Here is a 15,016-nt window from a genome sequence, read left to right on the forward strand (position 1 = left end):
AGAACGCGCTGTGGTTACGTGTCTCGGTTTTTGGGATATCAAATTTCCTATCAGTTCTGTCCCAGATCACACATAAGTGGGTGGCACCTCTGAAATATTCGCCCTGAGGCACTGGTGTTGCTTTTCAGCTTTTACTTTGCGTCCAACTGCAGGTTTTAGGGCTGTTCTCACCACCTGAATGCAAAAGCAGCGACACCCCCAGAGCCACGACCCTGCCCGGCTCCCCCGCCCAGGGGGTTCAGCCCACGTCTGGGGGACACCCCACGGACCCAGGGGCACTGTGGGGGTCCGGGACACGCCGTGGGGCGCAGGGACGAGCGTTCGGGGTCCCGCGGGCTCATTGCAGGGTGCCCGGGGCAGGAACCCAACGTGGGGAATGCAGAGACCGGGGTGGTTTGGGGAGCACAGAGGTGGAAGAGAGAGGGATCGGTGAGAAGGGCCAGCAGCACGGGAACCGTTTTCTGAACTGGATGTCTGTCTGTCCGTGCCCCGCAGCGGGTCAGTCTGTCCGGCCGCCTCGTTCAGCTCCACTTGGGCACTTTCCCCAGCGAGGGACGGACCTGGTGTGTGTGTGTGTGTGTGTGTGTGTGTGTGTGTGTGTGTGTGTGTCAGAGCCCACGTGCCAGCGCTGCGTGTGTGCGAGAGAGCATGCGGGTGTGCCAGAGAGCGTGCGGGTGTGCCAGAGAGCGTGCGGGTGTGCCAGAGAGCATGCAGGTGTGCGAGAGAGTGTGCGGGTGTTCCGGAGAGCATGCGGGTGTGCCAGAGAGCACACACTCCTGCCCTGGAGCTGCTCTGCTGTTCCAACAGCACTCCGCGGGTTTACGTTGCTGGAGTGCCTGCTCTGGTGTGGTTTCGCCCCTTTTTATCGCACAGTTTACATGAACCCCAGGACGCCCCATGGGCCTGCATGCTGCAGACTTATTTTATTTTTCTCTGCAGAACAATAACCCCTGTCCCGCAGTCCCAGAGCCATCCAAGGGCACCACAGTCCCAGCAGCGCTGTGCACACGCGCCCGCACGGGGACCTGCGCGGTCCCTGCCGTGTGTCCGTAAGCCGGCGCGATGCGTTGTTAAAGCCCCTCTCTGCCGCAGCTCCCTGCTGCTCTGTTCCCCTCTGTGCAGCGTCAGACGCAGCAGATGCGGTTTCGACTCTGGGTCTGTCGTTCCGTGAAGCTGTTCGTGCCGCAGACTCGTCCCCGTGTGCAGCGACAAGAGCTGCGGCTGCACCGCTGGTGCTGCTGGTCCTGAAGAGCTGTGTTGGCTGGAAACCACGCCAGAGCCACCGGCCGGGATCAGCTGGAAGGAAAAGGCTTGATCATCCTTGAGAGCAGAAGGCGGAGGGGAGGCCTCAGCACCACGTTCCGATATTTAAAGGTGGTACAGAGCAGATGAAGACTCTTCGTACAAGGACACACGTGGAAAAGACGGGGGGTGATGGGTGGAAGTTATTCCAGTTTGACACAAGGGGGAAATTTCTGTGATGAGAACAACAGACGTTGCAATAATGTCCCCAGGGCAGCGGAGGGTTCCCCAGCACTGGACACATTTAAGATGCTGGGCAGGTGCTGGGCCAGCTTGTCCAGACTGGGCTTGTGCCAAGAAAGGTTGGACCAGCTGATCCTTGAGGATTCCACCCTGGATTCTGTGATTCTATGGTTCTTGACTTCAGACCTGGGGAAGTGGGAGCCAGAGCTCCGTGTGTGTAGATTGCAGATGAATCCTCTCCAGAGGTGGGGATGGTGTTACCCGCCTCGGAGCCGAGCACGGGATGAGCGGGCAGAAGAACGTGCCTGCAGCCTGGGCAGAGTGGCTGCTGAGCCAGCAAACGGCACCGGCTGCACTGCACAGCTGCATACAACACCGCATACAACAGCTGTATTTACCGCATACAACAGCTGTATTTACCACATACAACTGCTATATGTATTGCATACAACACCTGTATTTAATGCATACAACAGCTGTATTTACCAATACAACAGCTGTATTTACCGCATACAACACCTGTATTTAATGCATACAACAGCTGTATTTACCAGTACAACAGCTGTATTTACCGCATACAACAGCTGTATGTATTGCATACAGCAGCTGTATTTACCACATACAACTGCTGTATGTATCGCATACAACACCTGTATTTAGTGCATACAACAGCTGTATTTACCACATACAACAGCTGTATTTACTGCATACAACAGCTGTATGTATCGCATACAGCAGCTGTATTTACCACATACAACTGCTGTATGTATCGCATACAACACCCGTATTTAATGCATAAAACAGCTGTATTTACCGCATACAACAGCTGTATGTATCGCATACAGCACCTGTATTTAATGCATACAACAGCTGCATTGAACGCATACAACAGCTGTATTTACCGCATACAACAGCTGTATTTAACACATACAACAGCTGTATTTAACACATACAACAGCTGTATTTAACTGCCCACCGTGGGAGCAGACAACTGGCAGATCTCCACATAACAGCCCTTGTCTCCTTTCCTGACCCACACACCTGGGGCTGCAGATCCAAGCAGAAAACAGAGGAAATAGAGAGGAAAAGTCTTCACTAGTGACCGTCCCAAAAGGAAAACAGCCTGTGCCTGAAAGGACACACCAAACGTCACAGGTGAAGCCGCCAGAGCCAGCCTGTCTGCCGGAGCGTTCTCCTTGGTGAGGGAACCTGCCCTGCGCCGCATGAACCAGCCTAAGCCAGCCCAACTCAGACCCTCTTTGCCCTGGTTAAGCCGGGGTTAGGTACATGTATCACCCCACATTCCTGTGCGTCACTGATGTGCCACTCCTAGTCTCAACACATCCAGTCTTTAGCCACATCTGATTTTAGACCAGCTGGACCGAAAGCAGTGAGTATGGACACTGCAGCCGCAAGGCACCGGACAGACTACGCCAGGAGCGCCAGAGCAAGGGCCACGCACGCTGTTTGTGCACCATGCACGGGATTTGTGCACCATGCATGCTATTTGTGCACCATGCACGCGATTTGTGCACCATGCACAAAGTTTCGTGTGCTGTGCACGCCATTTGTGCACCGTGCACGCGATTTGTGCACCGTGCACACGATTTGTGCACCGTGCACACAACTGGCATCCACACCAGGCTTGGGAAGCTGGGAGGCATCAATGGGGTGAGTGTGAACTGTCCCTTCAGCTTGAATGGGCATTCACATCAATTTGCCTTTCAGGATGGCCTGAAAAAGCCCAGAAAATGAACCTTGGCACGGTCTGACGGGCCGTGCAGCCCACAGGGAGAGGGTACGGAATGGCAAGATGAAATTTATTGGCCAGACAAAGTCTATTTGTTTGCACAAACCCAAATGCTGCCATTAGCATGCGTATTAATATTGACTATTCTGTGAAAGGGTGGACACGGTAGGTAGCACCAAGGCTCCAGCACTGCCTGCTTTGCTGCCCCTTGGTGTCCCGAGGCTCCCCCGGGCTCTGAGACGCCTTCGATGCGCGTTGGTGATGAACGTCCTGATCCGGCTGCAGACACGGAGGCTCCCGGCGCTTCTCCGAGTCTCGCTGGCTGATGCCGAGGGGCAGGGCCGCTGGAGCTGCTGGCCGGGAGAGGCACGCGGTCCTTCCAGCGTGTGGGAGCAGCACCGTTTCGTCTTCTCCCTGCTCCAGCCTCAATTCTGTGTCATGCTCCGTTCAGCTCTTTGCCCAAGTTCTTTATCTTCTCCACAGCGATACTTGGTGAAACAGCACCACTTCTGTTTTTTGGATACAAACCAGGACTGGGAGAACCAGCAGCCTCGAAATGCAGGAGACTCCTTGCTTTTCTGGCAAGGTGGGCTTGGGACCCGCCAATCTGTTTCTGCTGGCAAAGACCAGGGAAGCCCACCGCTCAGAGTGGAACCTCACGCAGACCAGCTCCCGGGGTCAGCAGAAGGAGGCTCATGCCAGCCACACACTGCAGACTTGCTGTTGCGTTTCCCTCTTGCTGCAAAGTTCTCAAAAGGACAGTTTTGCAACTTCTGTGACCAGAAGACGTTGCCCCTTCATTTGCACTGGGGTTTGGGGTTTAATGTCCCGCAAACGTGCTGGGAAAGCCCCAGGCTGGAGCCAGCGGTTCGGCCACCCAAGCCAGGGAGGCAGGACAGCTCCCCCAGCCAGGGGACATGCAATTAGCCCCGTTAATCACAGGCACAATGGAAGCAGCTGCTCTGTAATTGGCTTTGCCTCAGGTCAGAAGCAGCTTAGCTGAGATAAACCCTTTTCTTTGAATTATCTGCCACTGCATATTCACCGCCTGATCCCACAGAGCAGGGGCAGAGCGGGTGGGCTGCAGAATCCTGACGAACTCCGACGTCTCGTGGGGTGCTGGGGATCCACAGGACACTGCCCACTTGCTCAGTCCTCTCCGGGCACTCCTGGCGTCCGTGTCCATCGCTGGCAGCGCTGCCGGATCCCAGGGGACGTGGGGCTGGGCTGGCTGGAGCCCGCGTGGCACAGACAGACTGAGCGAGGACCAAGGGCTGCACACGCCGTCCTCCGGGCGAGCCTGTGCTCAGTGCACAGAGCGGCAAAGAAACAGACACGTTCAAAAGATGGGCTGGCTTTGGTTTAAAGCAGCACAAGAATAAGCAAGGCAATGTACCTGATGGTTACTGTGATGCTGAGGGGTCTGGAGCATCTTGGTGCTGAGGAGACACTGAGAGAGCTGGGGCTGTGGAGTGGAGAAGAGGAGCTGAGAGGGATGTGATCAATGATCAGTGTGTCAGGGTGGTGTCAGGATGGAGCAGACTCTGTTCATGGTGCCCAAGGCCAGGGTGAGGGGCAGCGGGCACAGACTGAAACACAGGAGGCTCCATGTGAACATGAGCAGAACCTTGTTTGCTGGAGGTGCCAGAGCCTGGCCCAGGCTGCCCAGAGCGGGTGTGGAGTCTCCTTCTGTGAGCCATTGCAGCCCCTGGGATCCTGTGTGATCTGCTGTGACCCTGCGGGAGCAGGGGGGGCTGGGGACACACAGAGCTCCTGCAGCACAAACAGCCTGGGCTGCTGTGATACTACACAGAATTAAGTATAGGAATTAAGCAAGATAAATCACCAATTGTCCTGATACTTCACCATCATCCAGATCCAAGCTTCGGCTGGGGAGCCCCTTTCACAGTGAAGGATCAGACAACATTTCCTGGAAACTGGGAAATCCTGCGCTATGTGTCCACTTGTATCACAGAGTCCCAGAATGTGAGGGGTTGAAGGGCCCTGGAAAGCTCATCCAGTGCAAACCCCCCATGGAGCGGGAACACCCAGATGAGGTTACACAGGAAGGTGTCCAGGGGGTTGGAATGTCTGCACAGAAGGAGACTCCACAACCCCCTGGGCAGCCTGGGCCAGGCTCTGACACCCTCACCCCAACAAGTTGCTTCTCAAATTCAAGTGGAACCTCCTGTGTTCCAGTTTGCACCCATTGCCCCTTGTCCTGTCACTGGTTGTCACCAGAAGAGCCTGGCTCCATCCTCCTGACACTAGGTGAGGTCTCCATCGTTGCTGTGAGAGGGTCCTGCTTTTGTACAGGTTAACAAGCAAATCCGTGTATCGAAACGCACAAAACCATCCAGTGCACCGGCACCCTCGCTCAGGTGTGTCCCCATCTGGATGGGTCCCGGCAGCTCCGGTTTGCTAATTCACCTGCAACTTTGACAGCGTCCGGGTGGTCCCATGCTCACGTTTGGGTTTGACTACGTATTTCCAAACAAAGCCCGATACCTCGTGTCTCGGCATAATCAATGAAACGTAAGTATATTCTTATGACATTTCATCTTCACTGATGACTATATTTTATCGAAGCTACATCTTTTGCTAATGATTATACATATTTAACTCATGATTATAGATATTTTGCTACTGATTAGATACTCATATAATATTTGGTTGGGAGGTTCATCTACAGGCCAACTTTGGTTCAGGGTCTGTTGCTCAGGCCTTGGTACTGAAATGGAGGAATAAACTGAACGGCAGAGTCAATTACACTGTTGAGCACCATTCTTTATCTTATCAGCATTGGGGAGCTCTGGGATCACCCTCCATCAGTGCTACAATGACTGGATGCTCTTGTGTTGCTCATACTCACATAATTATTACCTACACATTACAACTTCTGAAAATTTTGACATACAATACATCTATTCTAAGAAAAACTGATGATGATAGTTATAATTCTTTAGTTTCTTAATTATTAGTCAAATACAAGCTAAACACTCTGCTTCTCAACCATGTGTCACCTAACCTTCTGTCCTGCAGAAGGATCTAAAACTTGAAAAATACCCCCTAGTTTTTTAGGTGGTCAGAAAGCATTTATCATGTCAATTGGTTAATGATGGGTACGTCTTTTGTAACTTAATCACAGTACACATTAATTTAGCAGCTTCTCTCCAGTACTTCACCTGGTCTCAGGCCTGAAACAGCTGCTCTTCCTAAAAACGAGCACAATTGGTGTTGGGATGCAGGGTAGTGGTTATTCTGACTGAAACCCACCCCTGGCCCAGCCTCCCGCCACCTCCAGCACCCACAGAGGGGCCGTGTGGTCAGCAAGGGGCGTCTCCAAACCCACAACACGGGGAGAGGCTGCAGTCCCTGGGTCTGCTCAGCTGGAGCAGAGCAGACTGAGGGCAGAGCTCATGGGCTGCAGGTTCCTCAGCAGGAGCAGGAGGGGCAGGCTGAGCTCTGCTCGGTGACAGTGACAGAGCCCAGGGAACGGCAGCAGATGTGCCAGGGAGGGTCAGTGGGACATGAGGAAAAGGTTCTTCACCCAGAGGTGCTGGACACTGAACAGGCTCCCAGGGAGGTGTCACGGCCCAACCTGACAGTGTTCAAGAAGAGACTGGACAATGTCCTCAGACACACGGGGTGACCTGCGGGGTGTCCTGTGCAGGGACAGCAGTTGGACTCCATGATCCTGTGGGTTCTTCCAGCTCAGGACACTCCGTCACTCTAAGGCCTTTGGTCCTCTAGGTCTCTTTATACCTGCTAAGTATCACTGGCCTCCAACAGTTTCCCTGGACGTGTTTGGGAACGGGGGTTGCCTCTGTGCAAGCTGTGGCACAACAGGGTTCTGAGTGGGTGTGGAGGCTCCTGTGCACCAGTGAAGCTGCGGAGACAATTCAGTGACGGGCTGTGGCACAAACCAACCCTGCAGATCAGCAGTGGTACTGAAGACAACGTAGTTCTGCAGGCAGTGCATGATTCAGTAAAGCCAGCAGAGCCAGATGCGCATTGACGCACTCACAGGAATTATTTACTGCAATTACAGAAAAACAGACATCTATTAATTCCCACTCTGGATCGTTTACGCAGAGCTCAGAGGGGCCAGCAAGGCAACGTCCGCTCCTGCCCGTGGCAGCTGTAACCTCCTTCCCCAGGACATTGAGACGCATCTGCTCCCCCGGACTGTGCTCCCAGGCACACAGCAGTGCCACACGGACGGGGACACCAGCGGGGTTTGCAGCTGGGGACACGGGGACACCGGGGTGTGGTCTCCCCAGGGCAGAGCAGAGGGGCAGGAGAACCTCTCTGACCTACTGACCACCCCCTTCTAACCCACCCCAGGTCCCATTGGCTTCCTGGCCACAAGGGCCCAGTGCTGGCTCATGGTCACCCTGCTGTCCCCAGGACCCCCAGGTCCCTTTCCCCTACGTTGCTCTCCAACAGCTCGTTCCCCAACTCATTCAGGAACCTGGGGTTGTTCCTGCCCGGATTCAAGACTCTACAGTTGCCCTTGTTAAATTTCATCAGGTTATTCCCCGCCCAGCTCTCCAGCCTGTCCAGGTCTCTGATGGCAGCACAGCTTCCAGTGTCACCACTGCTCCCAGCTTGGTGTCATCAGCAAACTTGCTGACAGTCACTCTGTTCCCTCGTCCAAGTCACTGATGAAGATGTTGAACAGTGCTGGTCCCAGCACCGGCCCGTGAGGCACCGCACTGGACAGAGGCCTCGGCTGAGCTCTGCCCGGTGACCACACCGGGACACCAGAACATCACCAGACCATCACCAGAACACCATCAGGACACCACCAGGACACCACCAGGGCATCACCAGGACATCACCAGGACACCATCAGGACACCACCAGGACAGCATCAGAGCACCTTTCCGCGGTAACCGGACCCTGGACCGCGTTATAGCGACAGCGCCCCCAGCGCACAGAACTGACCGCCCGCTCTTTCCGGTTCCGGCCGGAACCACCCGCCCCACTGAGGGCGGTGACTTCGCCGCCCCTCACCGCGCATGCGCCCCCCCCGAGGGCGGTGGCTGCGCGGCCCCTCCCCGCGCATGCGCCGCCCGCCGCCGCGTGTGTCCCTCCCGGCGCGCCGTAGCTGCGGGCGCGCGGGGCCGCCGGCATGTTCCGCATCGAGGGCCTGGGCCCCAAGCTGGACCCCGAGGAGCTGCGGCGGCGGATGCGGCGCGACGTGCTCACCTCCGTGCGCAACTTCCTGCTCTACGTGGCGCTGCTGCGGATCAGTGAGTGCGGGCGGGACCGGCGGCCGCGCTCCGGCCCGGCGGCGCCTCCGGGGCCTGCGGTGCCCGCAGAGGCCCGTGCGAGCGCGGGTCCGCGCCCTCACGGAGCGCGGAGGAGCGGAGCGGGGCCGGGAGCGGGGCCGGGAGCGGAGCGGGGCCGGGAGCGGAGCGGGGCCGGGAGCGGGGCCGGGAGCGGAGCGGGGCCGGGAGCGGAGCGGGGCCGGGAGCGGAGCGGGGCCGGGAGCGGAGCGGGGCCGGGAGCGGAGCGGGGCCGGGAGCGGAGCGGGGCCGGGAGCGGGGCCGGGAGCGCCGGGCGGGCAGCGCGGGGGGCGGGACCCGCAGCTTCTGCTGAGTGCAGAAAACGCCTCGTCTGGGGGGCTGTTCCAGGGGTGCCCTGGGCTGCATCCCCAGCCCCGCGGGCAGCAGGTTTGGGGGATCCTGCCCCTCTGCCCCGCTCTGTGAGACCCCCCTGCAGTGCTGGGCCAGCTCTGGGTCCTCAGCACACACACATGGAGCTGCTGGAGAGGGGCCAGAGCAGCCCCAGCAATGACCCGAGGCTGGAACAGCTCTGCTGGGGACAGGGGAGAGAGCTGGGCTGTTCACTGGAGAAGAGAAGCTCCGGGACACCTTAGTGCACCTTTCAGTGCTTAAAAGGGGCCCATGAGAAAGATGGGACAGACTTTAGAGCAGGGCCTGTTGTGACAGGACAAGGGTGATGGTTTAAACTAAAGGAGGGAGATTCAGGCTGGACATGAGGAAGAAATTGTTGTCCTGAGGGTGGTGAGAGCCTGTGCCAGGTACCCAGAGAGGTGGTGGATGAACCATCCCTGAGACATCCCAGGCCAGGCTGGACGGGCTCTGAGCACCCTGAGCTGGTGAAGGTGTCCCTGTCATGGCAGGGGGGCTGGATGACCTTTAAATGTCCTTGCCAGCCCAAACCATTCCTGATTCCACTCTCCCCCCAGCCCCCTGTCTTTTAGACCCAGCCCAAGGCTCTCACTGCAGCACCAGCACCCACCCCTGTTTCCCCCCTTGAATCGCGCTGTCTCGTCTGTTAAACCCGTCACGCGGGCAGAGAAGGGACAGGGACCATGTGGGAGGCAGAGGTGGCATCTCAGTCTGTGTATTTTAGATGTCACATAAATGTGCTGCAGTTTCCTCATGGACTCACCACAGACTTCTTGTTTTCTTCAGCTGAGTTAAGCTCATGGTGCTTTATTTTCTCTTTTTCAGCTCCTTTCATCCTGAAGAAGCTGGACAGTATATGAACACCGAAGAAGACATGAAATGGACTGTAGCTGCTTTCCCCTGTTTGTTAATTAAATGTTGTGCCAGAGGCAGACAGCCAGTACTAAATGGTTCTTAAATGTGTCACTTAAGCATATCTGACGTGGGAACGGTAGCGAAGTCGCGAGCACGGGGAAGGCGTCTGTTGTCCCCTCCGGTGGGTTCTGCTCACAGAATGCTCCCCGATGTCACCGAGCCGTGATTTAGGACAGAACATATCCCGTACTGTTGAAAACAAAGCCCATCTCCATGTTGTACGAAGTGTCACGCACCAGCAAGTCGCTTTGCTGTGCAGCCGCCTCTCGACCGCTACGTGTGCATCGTTACCCCACCTGTCTGCGTGAAAAACAGCGTTGTAATGAGTCCAGCTCGCGAGCAGTGTGATCTCAAATAAATGGAAGAGCAGCTGTGTCACTTAAGTCTGGTAGCGGTTTATTTTTAACAAGTGTCACTTAAACTGTAGCTTATGAGCTGTTACTTCCCTGGGTCTTTAGCTTGGTCGCTCCTCCACCGTTTAAGGTGTTGAGGGAAAGCATTTGAGTGAAAAAGACAAAGCAATGGTGTGTGTTCCAGGTTGTTAAGTGTGTAGTAACTCAGATGTGAAACACAAAATGTAGTCAACACTCAGAGCAGCAAAAGGGTGAAGGTGGCTCAGCTTTATCCCGCTGCCGATCCCTGTTTCCACTTAATTAGAGCCTCCTGGGTCTGGAATTACGTGAAGTAAAGCAGGAGCACCCCCCCATTTCTTCTGTGAGCTACCAGGTGAATTTTAGTCCTTTTTACTGTGACGTTACTGCCTCATGCCGGTATTTGTGGTGTTTTGTTATATCTGGAGCTGAGCTCTTTCTGCCATAAGCTGCTGTACCCAGTAGCTCAGGGTGTCGCTTCACTCAGAGGCTGCAGCGTTCTCACCTGCTGCCAAAATCGGGGTTATTCGCCCCGAGAAGCAGCTGCTGTGTGAGGAGGGTGCGACTGTCCCCTCTGAAAGGGGTTGTGTGGGCTGTGGGGCTGGCACTCACCAAACGTGCTGGTTTAAGATGCCCCTGAGCCGAGTTCCTAAAGCAGGAGGTGGATTTTCACCATTCCGGCTGACTCCTGTTTGCCCAAGTCTCACAATTCGGGTTTGACACGATACCCGTAGATCAGCTGCGCGCCAGATCTCCAGAGACACAAACGTTTCTCAGCCTTGTACTTAATGCCTTGAAACACAAGATATTGATGCTGTGTGTGCCTTTGGCTGCTGCACAGCAGGTGATTTGGGGACAACAGTCCCTGTTCTCAGCCCTCCGACGTCCCTCGCTGCCCGACGCTGGTACCCAGCGAGGGGCTTTGTCCTGGGACTGCGCACAGGGGAGTCGTCGTCCCAGAATCCTGGGATCTCCACCCAGCGTGAAAACACGAGTGCACAGGCCAGGTGGAGGTGTTTGCTTTGCCCACAGTTCTGCACAGAAAGGGGCGCTGGGCGGTCCCTCGCAAAGCTGGCGCACCAGGAGACCATCGCATGACACGTTTATACATTTTCATTCTATGGCAGCTCATAATGTTTATGTATGTTCACACCTACTTAAAAGTCTGTTGGTTCAAACTTTCCCCACCCTGGCTCAAAGGTGCAGTAAGCATGAGATGTACACATGCTCAGTAAATGGGATCTTCCCCGGGAGGGCAGAGATGTGATTTTCATTGAAATGAGCGTATAATGAGGATGGTTCACCACAAGTTCCCAATGTACACTGATCCAAATTTCACGGTTTGTTACCATGCGCACATTTTCTCTTTTACAGTCTCCTTCCCCCCCATCCTTTGCAAACAAAGGGCTCATTAACAGTGTGTGTTATGCCTTAAACAGCTGGTTTTTGCACCTTTGGACAGCAAAAGAGAGGTGGCTGTGGAGGCACAGACTCCACTTCTTCTCTTCCAAGGTCTCTCCTAAACAAAGGCAGGAATGTTTGGGATAAAGACAATTAACGGTGCTGCTTCTGGAGCCCATCAAGACCTCGGTCCTCATTCCTGGTTATGGGGTGACCAGGATGCGTCATCTCGCGGACAAACACCCACCAGGACAAATCGGGAACCACGAGCTGCCCCGAACAGACAAAACAACCCATTTGTGGTCAGCACCGTGACCATCCCGCTCGTTTTTTGACCACCGACTCATTTCTGGAACAATGTCCTTAATTACCATGAGAAGTGAGCAGAGGAGACGTGCCGCCCCCTCCTACCGGCATGTAAATCCACTGGGTGACAAAACTGCCTCACTTGGGACATTTTTGAGTGTTTTTGGTCTTTGTGTGCATGGCATTAACGAAGTTTCACAGTAATTGTTTCATCACGCCCAGCACCACGACAGCTACAGAGAACGTCACCGAAATTATGACCTTCAGAGAGGTGAGATCTTATTTGTTCTGATATCTCAATCTATCTCTCCTTTTCCTCTTTCTCTCTCTCTATTCTGGACACATAAGAGTAAAACCTTGTGAGTTTTGTTGTTAAAGTCTTGCAGAGTTTATGATATAGTTATGGGCTTTGCAAAACCTTTATTCGCTGTAACCCCTCTGAGTGTCTGTAGGGAACTGGTGATTTAATTGGTCCCGTTGGGTGATTGTCTCGCTCTGGGTCACCGCTGGAGTACTCAGCGGCTCTAACGTGCCCGCGGCGTGTGCCGGGATCCTGCACGTCCGTCGCTCTGCACAGACGGGACACACGGGCTGCGGGGACGCGGCGCTCGGCGCCAACGTGGGAAATGGGGAGGGGGCAGAGAAAGGGGAAAATCCCAGCGCCTGCTGGTGGTCCCGCAGACGCAGGAGAGGAAGCGGAACCGGGCAGTCGGCAGAAAGTCTCCTTAACGCGGTTTTGAAAGTGCATAAAAGCAGCACTTCCACTGCAGCGCGCTTCTCGGTGTCCATCACACATACCGACCGCGCTTTCGTTTGTTTCTGCCGTCAGTGAGCGCATTAAACAGGAATTGTTTACACACCCGCCCTCTGCCAGGTCCGTCTGTGGCGTTCGAGGGTCTCACGGGGTCCCGGTGCCCCCGCAGCGCCGCTCCCGTCCCGGTTCCTGACGGTGCTGGGTTTGTGCTGCTCAGCCGCAGTCACGCCGCTCGTTCTCATCTCGTGAGCGTCCGCTCGCCCGGCGTGCAGACCGAGGGCAGCCGCTGCGCCTGTGTCCGGCTCTGCAGAGCTCTTGTTTCTCTCTTAGGTTTCTGTTACATTAGGCCTGGTCTTGTCAGATTAGGCCTAGGGGTTTCTAAAAGACTTTAGTTCCTCTGATCACAAGAACAGGACAGAAAGTAAGAGCGGAATGGGTTGAGGCAGCAGGAGGCGGCGGCGGCTTTGGTCACAGTCACAGAACGGGTCTGCAGAACTTCCCAGCGCTGCTGTGCCCACAGACGGTTCTCTCAGCCGGGCGCTGGTGTCACTGGTGTCACCTCCATGTCCAGCCGCAGCTCCTGATGTGTTTTCTTTTCCCCGCACAGACCGGGTTTCTGCCCAACGTGTTCCCAGCCCTGTCCCACCGCCCGGCGGAGTTCAGAGCTTTCTTTGCCTATTACGACACCATCATGAGCAGAGACTCAGGTAAAGCACCCGCGGCTGCCCCGGCGCTCCCTTTGCTCTGTCGCTGGGAGAAGCTGCTGCAGGTGGCGGTTCTGACACCCTCAGGTGTTTTGCCTCACTCTGCAACCCCAGCCCGTAATAACGGCCGGCAGAGGCGGGGAGCGCACGGCGGCTTCTGTGCCACGCCCCCTGCCCCGCCCCCTGCCACACCCAGTGCCCCGCCCGCTGACGGACCGTCACACGGGGCGCTGAGCTGCCGCTCAGAACCCGCCCCGTTCCGCCTCTTCTTGGCGCCGTTCGCACCGAACCGGCCGAGGGGCCGGAGGGCGGCCCGGGGTCAAGCCGGGTGGCACAAGGCGGTGTCCGGGGTCACGATCCTCCCTCCAGAACGTGCTGAGCCGCCCCGAGCGCCATCGCCACCAGCGTCCTTGACCTTGGGGAGTGAAGGGCAGGGGGAAGGACACACCCCCCTGCCCCACCCCTTGTGACGTCATGGGTGGGCGTGGCGGGGGCTCTGCCCGGGGCTGCTGCCAGGGGGCTCCGCACCCCCCAGAGCCGCCCCACCCGGCGCCGTCGCGATCCCCCGGTGCGCACGGGCCCTTTAAGGTGTGGTGCCCGTGGGGCGTGGCCACAGGGGGAGGGGGCGTGGCCACGTGGGTGTCTCTTATATGTGGGTGCGTCCAAGCGGGCGGCACGGGTCAGTGGGCGGGGCCTAGAGGCGGCTGACCAATGGGCGGGCCCGGGGGCGGGGCTGTCCGCACGGAGTGACGTTACGCGGCACAGCGACAGGCGGGCCGTGGCGACGGTCCTCACGGTGACATCATCACGTCACGTCAGACGACATGCGTCACGTGACATCACATTCAGGGCGGGACACGGTACGTGCGACCCAGGAGGCATCGGTGTGACGTCATCTGGCCGCCTCTGATGACGTCAGTCCCCCCATGTGTGTGGAGGGCGCCCCCTGGTGCGGCCCCAGCGATGCAGTGGGATGGGCTCTGGTCTGTACTGGGGGCTCTGGTCTGTACTGGGGGCTCTGGTCTGTTCTGGGGGGCTCTGGTCTGTACTGGGGGCTCTGGTCTGTACTGGGGGGCTCTGGTCTGTACTGGGGGGCTCTGGTCTGTACTGGGGGCTCTGGTCTGTTCTGGGGGCTCTGGTCTGTACTGGGGGGCTCTGGTCCGTACTGGGGGGCTCTGGTCTGTACTGGGGGCTCTGGTCTGTACTGGGGGGCTCTGGTCTGTACTGGGGGCTCTGGTCTGTTCTGGGGGCTCTGGTCTGTTCTGGGGGCTCTGGTCTGTACTGGGGGGCTCTGGTCCGTACTGGGGGGCTCTGGTCTGTACTGGGGGCTCTGGTCTGTACTGGGGGCTCTGGTCTGTACTGGGGGGCTCTGGTCCGTACTGGGGGGCTCTGGTCTGTACTGGGGGCTCTGGTCCGTACTGGGGGCTCTGGTCTGTACTGGGGGGCTCTGGTCTGTACTGGGGGCTCTGGTCTGTACTGGGGGCTCTGGTCCGTACTGGGGGCTCTGGTCTGTACTGGGGGCTCTGGTCTGTTCTGGGGGGCTCTGGTCTGTACTGGGGGCTCTGGTCTGTACTGGGGGCTCTGGTCCGTACTGGGGGGCTCTGGTCCGTACTGGGGGGGTCCTGGTCCGTACTGGGAAGTGGAGGCAACACTGAGAGCAGCACCAG

General features: G+C 56.9%; 1 protein-coding gene across 1 annotated transcript; it reads left to right on the top strand.

The window, feature by feature from the left end:
* Window positions 1-8,293: 8,293 nt before the first annotated feature.
* Window positions 8,294-10,191, top strand: TOMM5 (translocase of outer mitochondrial membrane 5). The gene is made up of 2 exons (XM_082074457.1): window positions 8,294-8,493; window positions 9,724-10,191. The coding sequence occupies exons 1-2, from the start codon at window positions 8,373-8,375 to the stop codon at window positions 9,756-9,758; spliced, it is 156 nt and encodes a 51-aa protein (XP_081930583.1). The 5' UTR covers window positions 8,294-8,372; the 3' UTR covers window positions 9,759-10,191.
* Window positions 10,192-15,016: the final 4,825 nt, after the last annotated feature.

The sequence above is a fragment of the Streptopelia decaocto genome (genome assembly GCF_964273445.1).
Source record: "Streptopelia decaocto genome assembly, chromosome: Z".
NCBI lineage: Eukaryota > Metazoa > Chordata > Aves > Columbiformes > Columbidae > Streptopelia > Streptopelia decaocto.

What these genes read in the sequence shown, in the direction of transcription:
- TOMM5 (XM_082074457.1), top strand. Translation starts at nt 8,373, where the DNA reads ATGTTCCGCATCGAGGGCCTGGGCCCCAAGCTGGACCCCGAGGAGCTG. An exon ending in CGTGGCGCTGCTGCGGATCA is followed by an intron (nt 8,494 to 9,723) that starts GTGAGTGCGGGC and finishes TCTCTTTTTCAG; the next exon opens with CTCCTTTCATCCTGAAGAAG.